The sequence below is a fragment of the Rattus norvegicus genome, chromosome X (assembly GCF_021556685.1).
Source record: "Rattus norvegicus strain SHRSP/BbbUtx chromosome X, alternate assembly SHRSP_T2T, whole genome shotgun sequence".
Lineage (NCBI taxonomy): Eukaryota > Metazoa > Chordata > Mammalia > Rodentia > Muridae > Rattus > Rattus norvegicus.
In genome coordinates this window covers 66,416,400-66,436,515 of record NC_141554.1, presented here as the reverse complement: position 1 = coordinate 66,436,515, position 20,116 = coordinate 66,416,400, and the positions used below count along the sequence as shown (strand labels likewise).

The 20,116-nt window shown below is 43.9% G+C and overlaps 1 protein-coding gene across 4 annotated transcripts in view; it reads right to left on the bottom strand.

The window, feature by feature from the left end:
- Nucleotides 1-3,076: 3,076 nt before the first annotated feature.
- Nucleotides 3,077-20,116, bottom strand: part of Pcyt1b (phosphate cytidylyltransferase 1B, choline) — a 98,992-nt gene continuing 81,952 nt past the window's right edge. For 3 of the 4 annotated variants that reach the window (XM_087599223.1, XM_087599222.1, XM_087599224.1), the window contains exons 7-8: nt 18,307-18,495; nt 3,077-6,833 (exon numbers count right to left, since the gene is read on the bottom strand). In XM_087599223.1, coding sequence (XP_087455349.1) covers nt 6,621-6,833; nt 18,307-18,495 — 402 coding nt within the window. In that variant the 3' untranslated portion in view covers nt 3,077-6,620. 4 annotated transcript variants of the gene reach the window in all.

Here is a 20,116-nt window from a genome sequence, read left to right as displayed (position 1 = left end):
TAGCACAATTGGAGTAGAGCTTCCATATGAAAACTGCTCTTCCTAAAACTGGTAATGAAATAACAATTTGTAAAGGTAAATGAATGCCCTGTTATTCAGTTGAGGGAGCCTTTTAGACACTCTGTGATTAAAAAAAATCTAGGGTAAGACCTAGGATGGGCATTTCATCCATAAAAGAGAGTTTGATCTATTCTCAGAGAAGCCTAGGCCTACTTGCCAAGGTCTTCGAGGAAAGAGTGTATGTCAACAAAAAGTTCAGGAGCTCATTCTGCCCTTTCTACTATTTATGGGCCTAGCTGTGAGGTAATATTGCCAGTCTCTTCTTTTCAACATTCTTTAAAAATGGGTTCAAATAGGAAGTGTTTTGAAATGTTAGTTTTTTCATTTTCCTCCACTCTGAGTGAGAATTGGAACTCCTGGCCATGTCCAGGTAGAGTACTCTATCCCAAGGACATGGGTACAGTCGGTACACTGGCAAGGTAATTCTAAACTGTTACTCAGCAGAATCAGAACGGATTTTCATAGGTTCCTTTGGAGATAGGTTCACGCCATGCAGCCCAGGCTGGCCTGGTGCCTGCTTGCTAGCTCAGGCTGGCCTCAAATTTGTAGCAGGCCTTCTGCTAGGCTCTCATGTTTGAGGATGACAGGAGTGCATAAATCAAAGGCTTCTGTAGCTCCAAGCATGAACTTTTCTCTCAGACTGCATTAATACTTAAAGGTAAGGACGGACAGGAGAAACAAGTTGACAAACCACAAGCAAAGACTGTATGCCTTTGAACTTTTGTGACCCCAAAATGTAGTGATCCACCTAAATGTTTACTGGCAACTCATTGGGCCAAGACATCTCCCTTTATACCTGGCTCATTCACTCATCATTGTGGACATCAAGACTCAAGAGACATTTAATTAAGCAAGGTCGTCACTAGTAGCAAATGTTAAAAAGAAAATCACTCTGCTTATTGTTTCTAACCAGACAAAAGATGCAGGGGTTAGCATAGCAGTGCACGTTTGTGATCCTAACTCTTGATGGAGGTAGGAAGATTCAGGGCGACCACTTTCTAGTGTTAGGTGGTTTCTTGAAGAATTTGTTCACTGGGTATACTTTGATGTATGTGAATTGTCGTAGAGTTTGAAGAGTGTCACTGGATGGTCCTGGTGGTGGTGCACACCCTTAGTCCCAGCACCACAGTCATTTCGGGGAGCTAACCAGTTCTAGATGGAGTTAATCAGAGCTCCTGAATTGGGCAGGGCAACTGCATGCATGAAAACTCCTTTCAGTGTTGACACTTGGAATCATGATTCAGTGTCTCTGCCCCCATCTATGTGCTCCCAGTTGAATAAAGATAGAAAAAGAGTTGAATTGGCCACTTGCCATAGCCTAGCAATACTTGAGAAGCATTCTACTTTGAGTTTCCAAGAAGCTGGCATACTGATTCCCATAGTGGTTGTACCAACAGTGAAGGAAGGTTCTCATCTCCCCACACCTTCACCAGCATTGGTTGTTTTCTTTTTTTTTCTTTTCTATTTTTCGGAGCTGGGGACCGAACCCAGGGCCTTGCGCTTGCTAGGCAAGCGCTCTAGCACTGAGCTAAATCCCCAACCCCATTGGTTGTTTTCTTAACGGTAGCCATTCCTATTGAAGTGAAATGGTATCTCAAAGAAGTTTTCATTTGCATGTCACCTGTGGCCAAAGATATTGGACACTTTTTCAAACACTTCATGGCTAGTTACGTTGTTTTTTTTTTCGGGAACTGTCCAGTTAATTCATTACCCCATTAATCGGTTGAATGACTAGGAGATTGGTGTTTGATATTTTTTAACTTCTCTCCCAAAAGACAAACATCATGTGTTCCTTTTCATATACAGAGTCTATATTTAAACGTACATCTATGTGTGTGTATGTATAGCATGTGTATGGAGACCAGAGGTTGGCATTGGGTGTCTCCCTCAGTTGCTTGCTCTCCACCTTTTTTTGAGGCAGGATCTCTCATTGATCATGGAGCTCACATGGAGTAAAAGCTAGAAAGGGGAGAAGAGATAAGAAAGGGCAGTGGAGTGCGTGGGCCATGAGAGCTGACGGGCACAGGGGTTGGAAAGAAGGGGACCTGATAAGAGTGGGAGGGAGATTAGGAGGGCAGGGTTGGGGACAGTAAGGACAACATATAATTGCATATATGCATAAAATTGCCATGTGAGGAGCTGGGAAGACGGGACAGTAGAACAACGAAGAACACATATGGTACTCGTAATCCCAGCACTGGGGAAGCAAAGGCAGACAGCCTAAGTCTACTGGTGTGGTCCAGAGCATTGAGAGACCCTGCCTCTAAAACAATGTGGATGGTACCTGAGAAACACCAATTAACCGCAGGCATCAACTTGCATGCGTGTGTGTGTGTGTGTGTGTGTGTGTGTGTGTGTGTGTGTGAACATACACATCCCCACAAAATAAGAAGTGCTATAATGAAACCCATTTTATGCTAATTTTAAAAATTAAAGAAAAATAGCAAGATAATAACAGTAGATGGAACCTGAGAGCCTTTTATCTCCATGCTGCAAATGTGGAGGCGAGACTATCAACCAACGCTATAGATTATGGGGGTCCCAGGAGGCTTTCTACTTTGTGAGAAGTGAGCCTTTTCTCCTGATCAGCATGGTAGCTTGGAGAAGCTGCGGGACAGTGTAGGCTGCCTCAGAAATCCACAGTGCTGTATTGGTAAGGGAGACCACAGAAGTTACTGCCTCATCCCCACCTCATTTTGAACAAACACCAAGGCTAGAGAAGTGAAGTGTGGTTTGATCAAGATCACAAGGCCAATGAGTGCTGAGACCTAACATTTAGCCCTGACCTTCCCTCAGGTGGGTCTGTCCCAATCTTGTAAATAAAGATGCCAGTCCTTTGGCAACTCCAAGACTTGGCTCCATTCAGCAGAAAGCAAGGGGTGAGCCTTCCAAGCGCTGAAGCCACAGCTGGGCAGGCAGTGGCCCAGGACAACTGCTACAACGAATGCATTCTGCACATTCAGCTTGAACCCCTAGGTAGGAATAGAGCAACACACAATAAACAAGGCGACCAAAGTGTGACTCTGTGTCCCTTTATTTATAAACAAGTTTGGAATACTGTGGTCCATTTGGGATCAGGGGAAGAGGGTTTCGGAGTTTCCATGGTGGGGGTGGGGTGATTCCAGTAGTTTGCACTATTCAGCACCAGAGCAAATGCTTGGGCATAAGGTCATTCTTGAATCCAGACGAGCCCTCGTCTTATATGTACAGCAGAATTTTAAGTAGATAGGCTGTTCTTATGGCTTTGTCCCCAGACACACTGCAGTGACACAACAGAAAACTAGAGAAAAGGAGAAGTTTTTAAAAGTGCCTAATGGGCTTGCTTATCATTTATTTCCTTCCTTCCTTCCTTCCTTCCTTCCTTCCTTCCTTCCTTCCTTTCTTCCTTCCTTCCTTCCATCCATCCATCCATCCATCCATCAGGTGGTTAGGACAGGACTGGAGCTGCTGCTTGAAAACCAGTCTCATCTGTGCAGTAGGACTGGGCATTAAAATAAGTCCTGAAGACTGAAGGGAAATAAGCCGTGTTCTTCCTGTAGCCACAATCCACCAGTGTAACATTGTTGCCTAGGTCATAGAATGGCAAGTCTTCCGCACCCACCGCATGTTCGAAGCCACACTGTGTCCGTCACAGGGCTGGTTTACCTTTGCCTCTGGGTTATCCTGGCAATGAAGTTTCTTGGCAGACATGGGCCATACAGTGTTACTACCACATTACAACTACACCCCTTTTATTTATGTGAAGAGTCTGCACTTGGTTTCCCGGGATGGGGGAGTATGAGAATTGCTAATACCAGCCCTCCCGTACTCACCAACTCTAGTGTCATTTTTTTTTCCAGCTTCCCATTACCAACCTTAGGGAATGGGTTCTCTATCTTTCTTCTTTCCCTTCCTGGAGGGAAAAGAACCCTTTCCCTTGCTTTTGTTCCTTTTCTTCTTACTTCTTCAAGCTTGTAGCACACTTTATGCTGTCATTTGATCCCTAACTCGCCCTTGACTGTGAGAATTGCCTGAAGAACTCACACAAAGAATAGTCATGGCTCCTCCCAGGTATGGGGGTGGGGGTAAAACCCGGGTCAGGGCTGGGAAGAACTTCGTCAAGAAAGGCCAAAGCAGAGTCTGCCCCATTTCCTTGTGGAAAACTCATGACTTTGGGAAGGTAAGGAGGTGCCCTTGGAAACTGAGAAGATTTAAAACCACTTAAGTGTTGTTTGTACCTGGGATGGTTCTGATGTTGGTCATTTTCCATCGTTCACAGCTGCGAAGGTGGCACTCTCTGATGAGTCATATATGTGGCACCTGTCAGGAAGGTGTATAGGGCCTGCAAAATTATATTCACCTGATACATTAGCTCTACACTCTCTGCCTCAGAGCAAGACTTAGGTAAAAGTGGACCTATCTGATTTGCCCTGGACCATGGAGTCAGAACTTTCTAAAAAGACTTCAACAGAGAGTCTCCACACACACAACCTGAAGTGGCTTAAGACAGTAGATGTTTTTAGCTTGCTTTCTTCTCTCTATGACCCTCTCCTCCTCTTCTTCATTTGCTCAGTTGCTCTCCTTGTCCCTGCACTGCCACAAGTGTCAACTGGCTTAAATGGAAGGCATACATACACAATTTGTCTTGGGTGTATGGTGGGAGGCTGAGATCAAACCAATAGAGTAGAAGAATGGTAGCCCTTGCCTCTGGAGAGTGATGCTCCGGGAGGATCTTGACTACGAAAAAAAAAAACTTTCTTTCTCTCAGGCTGGGTTCCCAGCAACCCCGTCTTTCATGAGCACTTTGCAGACTTCTGCCAGGAACAGGGAGGCTCCAAGTTGGCTTAGCCTCACAGTTTTGGTTTGCAATAGTCACCAATGATCTTCAGGCGAGCAGGGAGGTAGTTTGACCCCAACACAAAGGGGAAAGATGGGTACCTTTCTTCATCAGTTGTCCCCTGCCACCCTCCATAATGCTTGTTCCCAAAACCTCTGGAAACAGAGGATGTTTCTGTCACTGGAGGTGCTGGGCTTTGCCCACCAGTTACATGTTAAGGCCTTCATTCAGTCAAGCCACTGTGCTGTCTGTCTGTCTGTCTTTACTACGATAATCAGGAAATTCTATTTGTACCTAAGAGATTAGCTCTAAACCCTTGACTGGACCTGCTCATTCCCTGCATATGATTAGGGAACAGTGGCCCTACATAGTTCTCCAGTCATCTGAAAGTCTCCATCCCATTTGGAGAAACAAGGGCCAGAAATAACTTCAGTGTCTCTCAGACCATTCAAAGGATTGAGCCTTTCTTTAACCCAAAATGTCATGGGTGAAGAACAGGAATTTTCTGGGACAAAACATTTCTACAGGAATCTAACATTTGATTGAGCTTTTGACAAAGTGCCCAAGTCATGAGGGAACCAGATGGTTCTTGAGATCAAGCATTTCAGCAGGGTATCAAGGGGAGAGCAGGAGAGGGGGATATAGTCCAACACCACCACATATATTCATATTGCATATGGTTTACACCCTGGGGTGGCATATTGGAGGATACATAGAACAGATACGTGCAGGTAGCACCCCCTATCGGTATACTAAGTGTTTGTTACATCAAACTGTTACTTGAGGTCTATGAACTGTGATGTGGTTAGAAATGGAAAAGAGCCATTCCTTTAAGAAGCTCCAAGAGATATTTTTCATCTTCCATACATGGAGCCAAAGCAAAGCAGCTCCTGGTTGGTTTGGTTATTTCTTTTTAGATAAGACAGGTTTCCTTGTTGCGATTTCCATCAATTCAGGTAATTTCTGGAAAACAGTGTCATCATGCCAGTGACAAGAAAGTACAGCCAGAAGCATGTCAGGCCTTAGGTGGAGTTCACCTTGACACAACTGTCCTTTGAATGAGAGGTTAAAGGTCACACTTTTCTATCTGACCAAAGTGAAGCAGCGTCTGAGTCAGGGTCCTGGAATGGGAAAGTGTTGATGCATTCCATCAGGCCTTAGAAGGCTGAACCAAGAAGGCTGGAACTGGTCTTTGACGTGCCCATTTTGGAAGCACTTAGCCACCTCAGTTGGAAGGGAATTCATTCTGGGAGAGCGCGGGTGAGAGGAGGTAACGTGCAAGGCTCTTTGAGGGCTGGAGATAGCAGGGTGAGGCAGCAGCCACTTCTGCAGGTGGCTCATTGGCTACAGATAGAAGTGTGGACCAAAGCAGAAGTCACCCCACTTCATGGAGTGCTCTGGACCTTTCCTCTTTTTTTTTTCCAGAGCTGGGGACCGAACCCAGGGCCTTGTGCTTGCTAGGCAAGCGCTCTACCACTGAGCTAAATCCCCACCCCCGCTCTGGACCTTTCCATAGCAGGGCTAAAGCAGGGTGTTTCTATGATGCTAAGGTTTGTGTGGGTTGTCACGTCAGAAACCTCTATGCTGAGCCCAGGCCAGATTGAATGGAGAAGGAAAAGGAGCTGGCCCTAGTAACTCCCATGGCAGAACTCCCATCTCCTGGCAGAGCTGCAGCTCAACACCACCCAGGCATCCCGGGACCCCTTCCCTTCCTGTGTGGTGTGCACTTGTTAACCAGGCACCTTTACTTCTCATCCTCATCCCCCTCACTCATGCTGCTGATGGAGGCTGAGGCTGCTTTGGGTGAGGAAGGGGGAGAGGTCTTGTTTGGGAGCCAGGAGAAGGTAGGAGATGGAGAGCGGGAAGGGGACCGGCTCCGGGTCGGGCTGCTCACAGGACTCTGCTTTGGAGATAAGGCCTGTAGCATCCGGCTACTCCTCTCCTGGAACATCTGCTTCTAGAGAGAAGATGGAGAGAAGATAACTTAACACAACAATTCTGGGTACAGCTAAGACAACAATGAGCAGGATAGAGAGCTGTGCCACCGAACACCTGCTCCCACAGACTTGGATGGCATTCCATGTTGTCAAAGGCTATGGGGGAAGTTGAGTGGGATCTGGAGCCAGTAAGAAATTGATACCTAAAGTTATGATCCCTAGTAATGGATGGGACTTTCCTTTTATCTATACAGTTTAACCGCCAGGCAAAGTAGCAATGTCATACATAGCGGTAGATTCTTGTAAAATTAAACAAAAACCTTTGTCCGTACGGATTTTAGAAGAAATCACACAATAAGCAAAGTACATGGTGCAGTAGATAGAACTATGATCTATGAGAAAAGTAAGGTGGGAACAGATACCAAGACAGGCATAGTGACTCATACCTGTGTGCCAGCACTTTTGGAGGCAAGAGGAGTTTGGGACAAGCCTAGGGCTACAAGAGACTATCTCCAAAAACCGAGTTCCCATATTGGTGCACTGGGCTGCAATTACTAATGAGAATTGCTATCTCGGCGGAGACCTGAGGAGAGGAGGGAGGGACGGCCCCACCAGTGGAAGTCAGTGGGAAGCCAATTCCAGACAAGACAGCAAGCCATGTGTCAGGAAGAACAAGCTGAGGACAGGACTTGAGTGGGGTCTGCTGCCTGGAGGGCATGGAGGAAAGAGTTAGGTGGGGATCACTGAAGAAGTAGCAGGTGTCTACTTGGCAGCCATGGTGGGAACTCTATTTCCCTGTGTGGAGAACCACTCAGGCAGGTTTTAAGGGACAGCACTCTCAGTGGTGGAGAGTGCTATTGGGAAGGGGAGAGTGGTGGCTTGGGGGAGAACAGGCCAGAGAAATAGTGTGGGGAATCGAGTCACATAGGACCTTCTCTGGCAAGAAGAAAAACTTCTGGAGAGGTGTAAGAAAAAGAGTAACACAACTTGCCTTTTCTTTTCTGATCACCTCTCTTGCTACTCTTCTGAGAAGAATCTGCCATCAAGACTGTGGGCACAGGGAGATTGATGAGGAGCCCATGACAATCAGAGTCTAAGACTATGATGGCACCTAGCTCAGAGTGATGGCCACAAAGATGACCAGGAAGAAATGGCCAGCGTGTCTCCCTCACATTTAATTTAAGGCCTACAACCCCTCTTTCGTGTGCACTTTGATGAATTTTGACAAGTACACAGTTGGGCGGCTACCACTACACTCTAGAAATAGGGGACTTCATCTGCTCCACATGGCCCTTTGTCGTTGCCTCTTATCCCAGACTCTGACCACACATCTGGTTTCTGTCCCTTCAATTTTTACATTTACCAGAATGGCATGAAGATGGTGCCCTGGAGGATATGGTGTGATTGTAGAGCCAACAGGACTCGCTGACAGATGGCACATAGGAGGAAACAGCGTCAAGGGACTATAGCTTTTAGTTGGTGGCACTTGAAAGCGGTGATGCCATCTGCTGGGTTGGGGAAGACTGTGAGATAGAAGGAGGCTTTACTGGTAAAATCAGATTTTCCTTGCTGGTTTATTTTCGGGGTGGTGGTGGGAGGGGTTCTTTTATTTTGCTTTTTGAGGCAGGATTTTGTGTAGCCCAGGCTGGCCTCAAATTCATTAATTGAAGCTGGCTTTGGACTTCTGAACTTCCTGTCCCTGCCTCCCATGTTCTGAAAGTACAGGTGTGGGTCTTTTTCAGTCTTTGAGACTTCAAGCATGATCCCCCACTCCACTCCGGGATACAGAGGGAGACCTTATCTCAAAAAAAAAAATCAAAATGAAAGGGAGAGGGGGATAAAGAAGGGGAAAAGAAGGGGTGGGTAGAAAGGGTAGGAAAAAAGAAGATAAAACAAAGAAGGCTTGGGGTATGTCTAAAAATGAAGGAAAAAATGGTCGATCTCACTAGTAATCAAATTATCAGAATGTGACACTGTATTAGCACCATGCTCTAATTAATTGAGCAAGCCAGCCAGGGAAGAAATACTTTTCCTATGTGAAATTGCTCAATTTGTAATCCTTAATTTGTAATGGCTACTGTGGATGAGGACATAGGAAAGGAGCCACACTTCCAGTGCTGCTGGGAGGATCCAAATGAGTAATTTGACAGGAAGAGCAAAAGCTTCCTTTCCCCCAGGTATTACTCATGTAAGTAAATACTCAGTATAGATGCCATAGTGTTAGAACAGATAAATCTGTAAACTTCTAAAATAAGTTAGAGAAAGGTGTAAGTCCAAGAAGGTATACTAAGCAACTGACAAACAGGTTCTTTTTTAAAATATGTGTGTGCACTCCCATGACTTCCTGGTGCCTGAGGAGATCAGAAGAGGGCTTTAGGTGTCCTGGAATTGGAGTTACAGATTAGGATGGTTGTAAGTAGCCATGTAGGTGCTGGGTCCTCTGCAAGAACAAGTGCTCTTAATTTTTGAAACATCTCTCCAGTCACGAAAATCAGTTCCTCAAAGAACACTTAAGAACATGAAAAATGCTCTGGAAAGTTTGAAATTAGTTTTGGGTCATATGGTTTGCATGGTCTCAGTAGAAGAAATGCATAGAGTGTTGCTGGGGAGGAGCTGTGCGAAGGACGGCAAGTGACTTATCACCTCCATTTGGTCTTTGGGGGTGGGGGTGGAGGTGTGCGTTTCACTGTGAATTGAACGCAGAGCTTTACCCACGTGAGGCAAGTACTCTACCGTCAATCCAGAGTTCCAGCTCCCCTTATTTCTTGAGACGGGGTCTCACTATTAAGCCCTGACTGTCCTGAAACGCAATGTACAGTCCAAGCTGGCCTCAGACTCACAGAGATCCACCTATCTTTGCCTCCCAAATGCTGGGATTAAAGGTGTCTGGCGACAACACATCTTTTTGAGACAGGGTCGCTCTAATTTTCCCAGGCTGCCCTTGAGCTTGTGATCCTCTTGACTTGCTCTCTCAGGTGGCGAGGATCCTAATACTGTGCCCCCAGGCCTATCTAGTCATCACCTTCTAGTGTTTCTGTAATGAATCCACTCGTGCTAGTTCCACATCTGTGAGTTCAAATGTCTGCATATCAAAAATGGCATCTGCATTTAACATATAAAAAAGACTTCGGCTAGCAATTATTTCCTAAACAATAAGGAACCTAATGCACATTATCGACACCACATTAGCTATTAAAGGTCATCAAGACCTTTAAAGTAAGGAGAGAGGGGTGTGTGGTTTTGTGCCAACACAATGCTCTTCTATAGGAGGGGTTTGCACTTCCATGGGGTTTGGTATTTGAAGGAAGCCCTGGACCAATCCCCAACAAATACAAAGGGGTAGCTGCTGCATGTTGCTTATGCCTTCATAAAACCTATTATGATAGGAAGAAAGAAACTCAAGTGGCCTGGATGGGAAGATGGGGCAGGCATTTCCATAGTGATGTAGCCAGGGAAACATAAAGACCTGAGGCACATCCTTACCTCCTCCGCGCGCTCATTTCCCTTCCTAAGCCCCAGTCTATCACTTTTTTGAGCCTCAAGTTTCTTCTGGAAAACATAATAGAGAAACCTTGCTGATCACTGAGATTCTTCCCAGATTGAAAATTCCACCTGTCTACAAATACAGCAATTATTTACCTTCCATTAAGAGCACTGATAATTCTGCCAAAAGACAGCCAACCCCCGTGAAATCAAACAGGAAAAAAAATAGTGCAGTACAACGGCATTACCTGAGATTAAGCCCATTTATGAGACAAAATCAAATGCCAAACGGATTGGGTAGCCTATTATTAACAGTAACATTAAAAAAAATCCTTGAACTTCTAGCAGGCACTTTAAAATATGTGTTTTTATTACTATAATCTTTCAGCATATTTTTAGTGGCAGCCATTAGCCCCCCTGCTGGTAATGGATTGTCAGCCTTTCCATTAGAAGCCCACTTTCTAAGAAATCTACATCTTGTCTACTCTAGTTTGAATCAAGCTCATAACTTGAGAATATTCTGCCTAAGGGGATGAAAGAATTTGAACCTTTAATGATAAACAATGGTGTCACACTTCACAAAAAAGTGTGCTACCCATGCAAAAGCAGCCGGGCCTGGACTTGCAGGTTCCCCGATCTGTTCCTGCTGGACTTTCTAGGGTGGCTCCACTACAAAAGAGCTGAATTGAATCCAGTCAGGAGACAGTCCGTAATGAGCTTCCTGGGAAGAAAAGCACTTTAGAAATATAACAAATAATGAAGACCATGGCATGACATTTTCAAAGAGAAAAGGTATTTAAATTCAATCTTCCATTGTATTAAGAGGTTTCCATTTAGAAAGTTTTCCCCCAAGAAAATAATCCCGTTTATAGTCCTGTCCATGTGAAAGTAATTTTCTGTTTCCCTCCTACAAAGTTTTCCCTTTTAAGAAGTATTTAATATCTAGCGAGGCAGCAAATATCTTGATAAATGCCTTTAAAGGCTTTCGTGTTACCTATACATCCTGGCACATGACTTGGAATGAAATGGAAAAAAAATCTAGTATGATCTGACTTGGACCTCTGATAGGAAAGATGAAACTCAAGAAGACAGACGACAGACGAGCTGTGTTTCCATCCTGGCCAGATGGAGAAACGTCATTGTTAAGAGCAGCTAACCCTCCGCCGTGGCTGGCTGGTCCTGCTGCCAGGTTCTGTTATAAGGACCTTGTTATGAACCAATTAAATCCTCCTGGCAACTCTAGGAGGCAGCAAAGCTTGCTTTTCCCTTACAGATGATGTGACCAAGGTGTAGAGATGCAGAAAAACTTGCCCAGGTGGGCTGGGCCCTGGACTAGGTACCAGGCCAGGCTGGGGCTGGGGCTGATATAGGTCATGGGACAGTGGATTAGGATGTATAAGACACAGGGTGGACCTTTACAGAAGGAACTTGGTAAAGGAAACACTCATGAAACAACAATAACAACAAAAGAACTTTCCCAAGGCTATGCAGCTAAGAAATGAATTTGTGCTCCTGAACACCTCTCCTGCCGGGCACTTCCGGAGTTCAAGGCTTTTCAGGTTTACTCCTGCTTCATTTGTATATTTGCTTAAAGATTTTTTTTCTGGTTTTTAGAATTGACTGTCAAAGAGCCTCCTGTGGAAAGGCTAGGAATGGGGCTCAGCAGGAAAGCCCTTGCCAAGTTCTGGGCTCAGCCCCCAACACTGCAAAAAGGAAAATGTTTCCAGTGTGAACGGTAGTTCAGACACACAGACTTCATTTTCTCTCTTTTGTCGAAATCAAGACGGCCATTTTCTAAACAAAAGAGTAAAATCTGGCAAGGATGTGGAGAAAGTGGAATCCTTGTACACTGGTGGTGGGAGTGCAAAGCGAGAGAGCTGCTGTGGCGAGTGGTACGAGACTTCCTTGAAATGTTAGACTCGTCACCATAGCATCCAACAGTTTCATTTTCATGCATATGCCCAGAGAGGAATATTACCCAGCTTTTAAAGGCTGCTGCAATATTGGTCCATGCTTCGACATGGATGAACCTTGAATATATTACGGGTTAGTAAGTCAGACACAAAAACACAAAGACACAAAGACAAATACTGTATGTTTTTTGACTTATGTCAGGGTCCTAGAGCAATCAACCAACTTCGATGGAATGGAGGGTGTTTTTCAGCAGCTCGTGTGTTACGTAAGTTTGTGTTTTAAAGGTGCAGTTTCTATTTGATGTGGTAGAAATGTTCTGTGGATGGATGGTGGTGATGCTTGCGAACTGATGTGAATGGAGTTAATGCCATGGTTAAAATGGGCCTGGCAGTGTAGCTCAGTGGTAGAGTACTTTAGGATAAATGAGGCCCTGGTTTTGATATTCTAGACCGAAAATAAAAAGTTAAAATGGCAAACTTTATGATACACATAAGCACATATGCTACAATTTAAAAAATAGCAGTGGATCTTCCAGTATATAAATTCCTCATCCCCAAATCGGACCCATGGTGTTTAAACAAAAAGCATACTTGCATGTAACAAATGGCACATGTCTGTTTGGTTGGCATGGGATCTCTTTGACTGGTCTGAGGCAAGAGGATAAGCACAGTAGAAGTGTGGCAAGCATGAGCTCTTTGTCCTTGGGTGTTAAGAAGAGGACCGTGTTTGGTAAAATGAAAAAGAGTCATTTCGTTTTAAACAGGAGACAATTTTGTTTTCAGAATCAGTGAAGGAACATAATGGCAGATCACTTAAATAGAATGTTTCTGCTCTGTGAATCCACATGCTTCAAATAAAAATAATGAAACTGCTTTAAAAAACCAAATAGCCAAAGCAAAGCCTGCATGCAGGGCCACCATCCCTTAACCCAGGGTCCTTCACTAAGTGCCATTTGGGAGACAGACAGCACCTCCCTAACATAAGCACCCAAGCCTCAAAGTGAAGCTCACTTGGAGCTCTTCTTTTGAGACAATGTACCATTCAGAGACACTACTCCCAAGGAAAGGTAATAGTGCATCTTTGTCTGAAAGGCGTTACTGTTTGGATCTAGACCACCGGCCCAGGGGCAGTGAACTGCCTCCTTCCCTGTCCCCTGGCTTCCTTCCCTATGGTGCCATGAGGCAAGTAGCTTCCTCCCACAGCCTTCCACCATTGTGTGCCTTCCTCGCTACAAGCCCAAAAGCAATAGAGCTAGAAGCCTCCCAAACTCCGCCCAAATAACTTCCCCCTCAGTGTTCCCCGCCCTGTCTGTCTCTTTCTCGTTCTTTCTGTCATAAAGCTTTACTTACAACAGACATCCCAAGACTGTAGGATACATGGTGCACATGTTAAAGATAACTAAACTACTACCATGTGTGAAGACTGCACTGAAAACTTTGCTATGATTTGCTATTGATCCTAAAATGTTCATGTATATTAAATTACACTCACCCCAGTAGTGTACATGAAATCAACTTATCTCCTCCCTAATTGCGTATTTTCTTATATAGAGCTGATTAATACAGAAGGCTTCTCTTGGCCATTTGGTTTGGATTATAGGCCACCTTCTGAATATGACTCAAGGCTAGTGGAATCAGTTAAAAGTAGTTAAATAAATAAAGTGATGTGAGTTTTAAAAAAATAGAAAGGTTTAAGCCCTGATATCCTACCACTCGGAGTAAGTGGGAACTGGAAAATCTATTATAGCAGTTAAGGATTACACAGGCCGCTAGCTTCACATTCTTAGAATTGTGGCAGACAACTTCCAAGACAGACTCCTAGGGCCCCATCCCTGCTATTTACATCACTGTGTAGTATTCTCCCATAATAGATAAGGAGCAAATCCAAATGTTCCTTGGGCCCATCTCAGCAGCGTCAATGAGTGAGTCAGGTTGGGGGAGCCAGAGGAAGCAGGACAGAGGATATGGCCATGGGGAGCTAGCAAGTCACTCTTCCCAGGCAAAATATTAACCCCAAGAAAACCAAATCAGTCTGTTTTTGTTGTGGTTGTTTTTCTAGTCAGGTTCTCACTCTGTAGCCTAGACTACCCTGCCTCACATAGCACAGGCTGCCTTGGAATTCAGTGTAAAGCTCTGGATTTGATCCACCAAACACTGAAGTGTATCCAGTGCCATAGACAAAGGAAGACTGTATATGGAGAGTTTAAGCCTCATCATAGCCTTTCCAGATCCAAGGAAGGTCAGTAAACAGGTATTTCTCCCAGTCCATTCATTCATGCATTCACTCTGTGAAGACCCATTTCTATGGAATACCCACTGTACACTAAATATAAAGGTGCTTGCCAATCCTGCTGTAGCAAATTTGGGGCCTTAAATCTTTCTATTCTGTGCCTTTCTAAGTCTGGGTTATTCGTATCAGTACTGTACTTGCAGGTAACGCAGATCCCCTGTTTTAAGAAATGAGTTCCAGTCACAAATCCACAAATAAAGAATTATTATAATAATAGCATATTCATGAAAAGCAAATTACTTACCTTGGCGTTTAACATCCTTGTAACTATTCCTGTACTTTTAATGTCAACAGAAAAAAGTAATGTCTAAGTCTGGCTGATACAGTAAATTAATGTTAATAACAGTTTTGACACTAATAGCAAGTTTTTAAAAGATAAACCTCCAGTCTCTAATCTGGGTTTCATTTCTTAAAAATCACCTCCGTTCACTGTCACCAGACTCTTTAGGAACCATTCCAGCTACTATTTCGCCTTTGCTGGGAGCCTGAGAAGACTGGGAGGATAAAGTTCCTATGAAATGATATCCTTTGCCTGCCTTTTGCTCACCCCAGGTGGAGAAAACATCCACCCACTGAGGAACAATACGAGGGTTTCTGGCAGGGTCACATTTCTGAAGCATGCTAAGCCAATGAGCTGCTCTATGGCTCCATTAAAAGCCATGTGCCGTTGTGAAAATACAAAGTAGTAAGGCGTATGCTGGCTCAAAAGGGCAAGTCCAGAGTTTATATTCTGAAGACCAGAGTACAGGGTACTCACTTAGACTGTCTTTGTGGTCCTCCATACTGCTGTGCATAGACAAGAACGTTAATAAATGGGCCGTGAATTAAATCATCTGAACTAAAAGTGAACAAAAAAAAAAGTGAAAAGGAGCCCAGGGTCTGGTTTCCACTCTTGCCAGTCCTCACTGGAAGTTCTTCAATGGGTCAATTAGCCCTTCCCTCTCAGACTCAGCCTACAGATAGAATATGGTTGGTTTATAACATTGTCTATAACACATTAGAGGCCACTAGGCTTAAAGTATCTCCTCCAATTCTCTGAACAGTCTTCTTTTTCTCTACTAATTGAGTGTTTTACTTTTAGATAATCCTATAATGAATGAGCTCAAATGAGCAATGGCAGTAGTGACAACCCATCAATAAAATAATTAAGTAGAAGTGGATTTCCTTAGAGACTTCTCATATCATAATAGGAAATCTTGGCTATTTAAGATTAAGGAAATCAAATGGAATCATTTCTCTTTGTTTTAAAAAGAAAGTTGGCTTGGGGCTAAAATTCCCCAGCAACCTGCCTCGTCTCTCACAGTTAGATGTGGGGTTGCCGCTGTGCACAAGATGGCTGGCTTATTATGTAGGCGCTGCCATCCAAAGTCTGGTCTTCGTGATTATGCAGCAAGCGCTCTTATCTGCAAGACAGGAGGTTACCAGGGCTTTCTGGATTCCATCTTAGTCAAGAAAACAGGAGCGCCATGTTTAGGGAGAAACTCTGGTTAAAAAGAATACCCTTGGCAGGGAAGGGAGAGGCAAAGATTAAAACAGAGACTGAAGGAACACCCATTCAGAGCCTGCCCCACAGGTGGCCCATACATATACAGCCACCCAATTAGACAAGATGGATGAAGCAAAGAAGTGCAGACCGACAGGAGCCGGATGTAGATCGCTCCTGAGAGACACAGCCAGAATACAGCAAATACAGAGGCGAATGCCAGCAGCAAACCACTGAACTGAGAATAGGTCCCCTGTTGAAGGAATCAGAGAAAGGTCTGGAAGAGCTTGAAGGTGCTCGAGACCCCAAAAGTACAACAATGCCAAGCAACCAGAGCTTCCAGGGACTAAGCCACTACCTAAAGACTATACATGGACTGACCCTGGACTCTGACCCCATAGGTAGCAATGAATATCCTAGTAAGAGCACCAGTGGAAGGGGAAGCCCTGGGTCCTGCTAAGACTGAACCCCCAGTGAACTAGACTATGGGGGGAGGGCGGCAATGGGGGGAGGGTTGGGAGGGGAACACCCATAAGGAAGGGGAGGGGGAGGGGGATGTTTTCCCGGAAACCGGGAAAGGGAATAACACTCGAAATGTATATAAGAAATACTCAAGTTAATAAAAAAAAAAAAAGCCAGAAAAAAAAAAGGAATAGGTGGGGGTTGGGGATTTAGCTCAGTGGTAGAGCGCTTACCTAGGAAGCGCAAGGCCCTGGGTTCGGTCCCCAGCTCCGAAAAAAAGAACCAAAAAAAAAAAAAAAAAAGGAATAGGTGTATGGGAGGATGACAAAGGACACGTGAAACCTTCTTCTGGCCTCTGCACACAGACATCCATGTCCCACATATATACACAAATATGAAAACATACATAGCATTTCTTTTAAAAAGGAAAGTCAGGTTAAAGATATCTACTTCACAAAACCCTTATCAACTCTTCCAATAGCTCTGGTTATTTAACTAATGGAGGGCATGCTACCATTGTGGCTTCAGAATTTTCTTTTCCTTTTCTACAGTTATCAATCACACTTGTCTAAAGAATTTAAATGAGGAAAAAATATGCTTTTTCTTTCTTGGCTCATGGTCTTAGTCCTTTGAGACTTTTGGGACCTATACCAACAACTGCATGCCAAAGAAAAATTAAGGTTTGATTGGCATGGTTACAAGGCAAAATTCCGCTGCTTCTCTTTCTCCTCAGTGGTAAAATTCCTCACAACACAACAAGGTGGTAGAGCAGCTCCATTCTTTCACATTCTCCTGAGGTGCAGCATTGTTTCCCAAGCACCATACCCACTGCTTACTTAATTAGAGCAGGTGTGATTACCCTCAGGAGACCTTCAAGAGCAATTCCGTTGACATATAAAATGAGAACAAGCGGAGAGCTGCTACTCCCTTATCCAAGAGTCCAAGCCATTCCCTCCTGCACCTCGCTGCCAACAGGAATTCTGCTCCAGCTGCCTGTGGTCTGCAAAGCATGGAAGGCTAACTGAAAGGGACCACTACCTATTCAGCTATAGGAAAGTTGCCATCCATTATGAGCTGGGACTTCTGTGGACGTACATGTTTTAAAGTCACTCACACACCTTTTAGTAACCCCCACTCACAGTTTTCTAAGTCTAAATTCATCATTTCCCTCAGCTAGAATTGAGTGGAGTCGTTACTTTGGTCTGTCACTGGTACTCTGAGGGGAGTACATGTTTGTTCATGACTCTCTAGGAAAAAAAATAATAATGCAATACCTCCCCAAACCCTTGTCGTTGTCCAGCTTTATTATGAGGGGAGGTACCTAGTCTTATTGCAGCTTGATATGTCAGTTTGCTTGATGTTTCTGGGAGGCCTGTGGATGGTGGAGAAGGGAGGTAGGGAGTAAGAGAAGATGGAGGGGAAACTACAGTTGGGATGTAATATATGAGAGAAGAATAAATAAAAAATTAAAAGAAAAAGAACCCTTGGACTTGACTTTCAACACGAGCTCCATGTTACATTGATTTACTTTACTATTAACCCTAAGCTTTGCATCACTCCAAACTTGAAGACTGGGATGAATTATGAGAACAACTTCTGCAATACTAGACATTCAAAGGTAACTGAACGGCTTCCAAGTTCTGGAAACAGAAACAGAGAAGACCCCACTTTGTGTACCATTTGGTACCATACTAAATCAGTGATTGAGGGATGATTCAGTAATTAAATAAGGACATGGACTTGGGGTCACTTGAGATGATGTTTAAGCAAAGGCCACTATTTAAGGGACATCATTGAGTCTACAAAAGACATTTAAGCTGAAAATACCTGCCATTGCAATGCCAGTTGAGATAACTACATACCCATGCACCATCTGGCCCAAACAATTCTAGGAAGTTGCCAATGAATTCTCTTGATTTTTCTTCCCACTTTTGAATTAGGTCGTGACTCTTTTCTTCTACTCTGTTAACAAATTCCTTTGATCTTTCCTCCACATTCTTGACCTTTTCTTTCATCTTGTCCACCTGGTTCTGGAAACGGTACTTCTTCTCCTAGTTAAAATTGACAAGAGAAAGAAATAGATTGATTCAGGAGGATATGAGAGAGGTCCGTCTGTGTTGGTTATATTTTATATCAACTTAGGTTTGCTCGTAATGTGAAGAATAGATGTCATTATTTCTCAAGGGCTAGACTGATGGGAAGGCATGTGTCTTACACATCAATCTCCTTGGATATATAAGTGGAAGTATAAATGTTGAATTATGTTCAATCTGTTCAACATCTATGAGTTGAAATTGTATAAGAACAGAATACAAAACACACAAAGCTATCATTTATTGAGCAAATACCCCTGGTCCTCTAGAACTTAGATCAAAGGACGCATTGTGTACAGAATGGCTGCCCAGAGCCTGAACAGTGTAGTGTTAAAACCAATACAGTTTACGTTAAGTTGTATACTAACTGGGCTTAGGACCAATGCCTCTTGCTAAAATCGTCATTGTCATATTTCCCATGAAGGTAATTAAAGTGCATTGGTTTCCTTGGACATAAAGTTTTATTTTGATTGAGTCCCTGGGTTTTGTGATTAGAGACTTTATACAATGGTGTTGTCTATCTATGCTCCAGGAAGCCATATTGAGTTGAGCACATCACTAATTACCTCAAAGCCTCACTTTTCATCAATAAAATGGGGATGATAATCATCGCTACCTCACAGGGTTGTTATGACAATCAGGTAAGGTCATGCACCGGAATATATGGCTCAAAGCCTGGCATTTGCTTCCCATGTGTTAATTACGTTGTTCTAAAGCACCACAGGCATTTATCTACATTATCTGATCAACACATTGTCTAAACAATGAAAATAATATCACACTAAGGGTCTTCCCTTTTAAAATCTCAATAGACAATAAGTCTCTTAAGGAGTCATAGGATATATTGTTTTTCTTTACTATAAAGAATGAAGCCCATTTTGTACTTTAGAATTTTGTAAAATACCTCAAATATAATAAAAGTAAGTCAAGATCCTTTAGACATTCCAAGAGCACATTGCAGCCCCAGCGTGGGGTTGGCTATGAGCTATGTGTGTGCTACTGCGCTGTAGAAGCACACAGATGTGCTCCAGGAAGGCGCACTGTCTTCTATCATTTGCAGTGTGGTCTGACTGAGCTGTTTAACCTTCTAGGCTTCTGTCTCCTCACCTATAAGTTGGCTAGTGTCATCACACCCACCCTAGTAGGCTTCTCACAAGAATTAAATGAGACGATGCAGACAAAACACTTAGATGGGTATCGCATTGGCTCTAGCTAAATGTCAGCTGTTGTCTTTACATCATGTTCTTTGATATTTTGCTCAATGCTGGCAATGGTTATTTTGTTTAGTACTCAGTGACAGCACGGAACAGTAGAGTGAGCACTGAGCTGGGAGTCACAAGATTTAGAGAGGTACGGCCACCTCCACCTCTCCCCGACCCTCCCCTGGCCTCGTCTACTGTCTGAGCTTCGTTTTCCTTATCTCAAAGTCAAGGGACATGGATTGGATGACTGGTCCTCATCAGGTCTCTGCCGCTTCTGAGGTTCTGTGATTCATTTACACGCCCATCCAACACATTCAATTTCCTCTGTGAGCTGCAGCCAGGCTTGTTGTCAGAGAAAGGCAGTAAGCACACCCCCA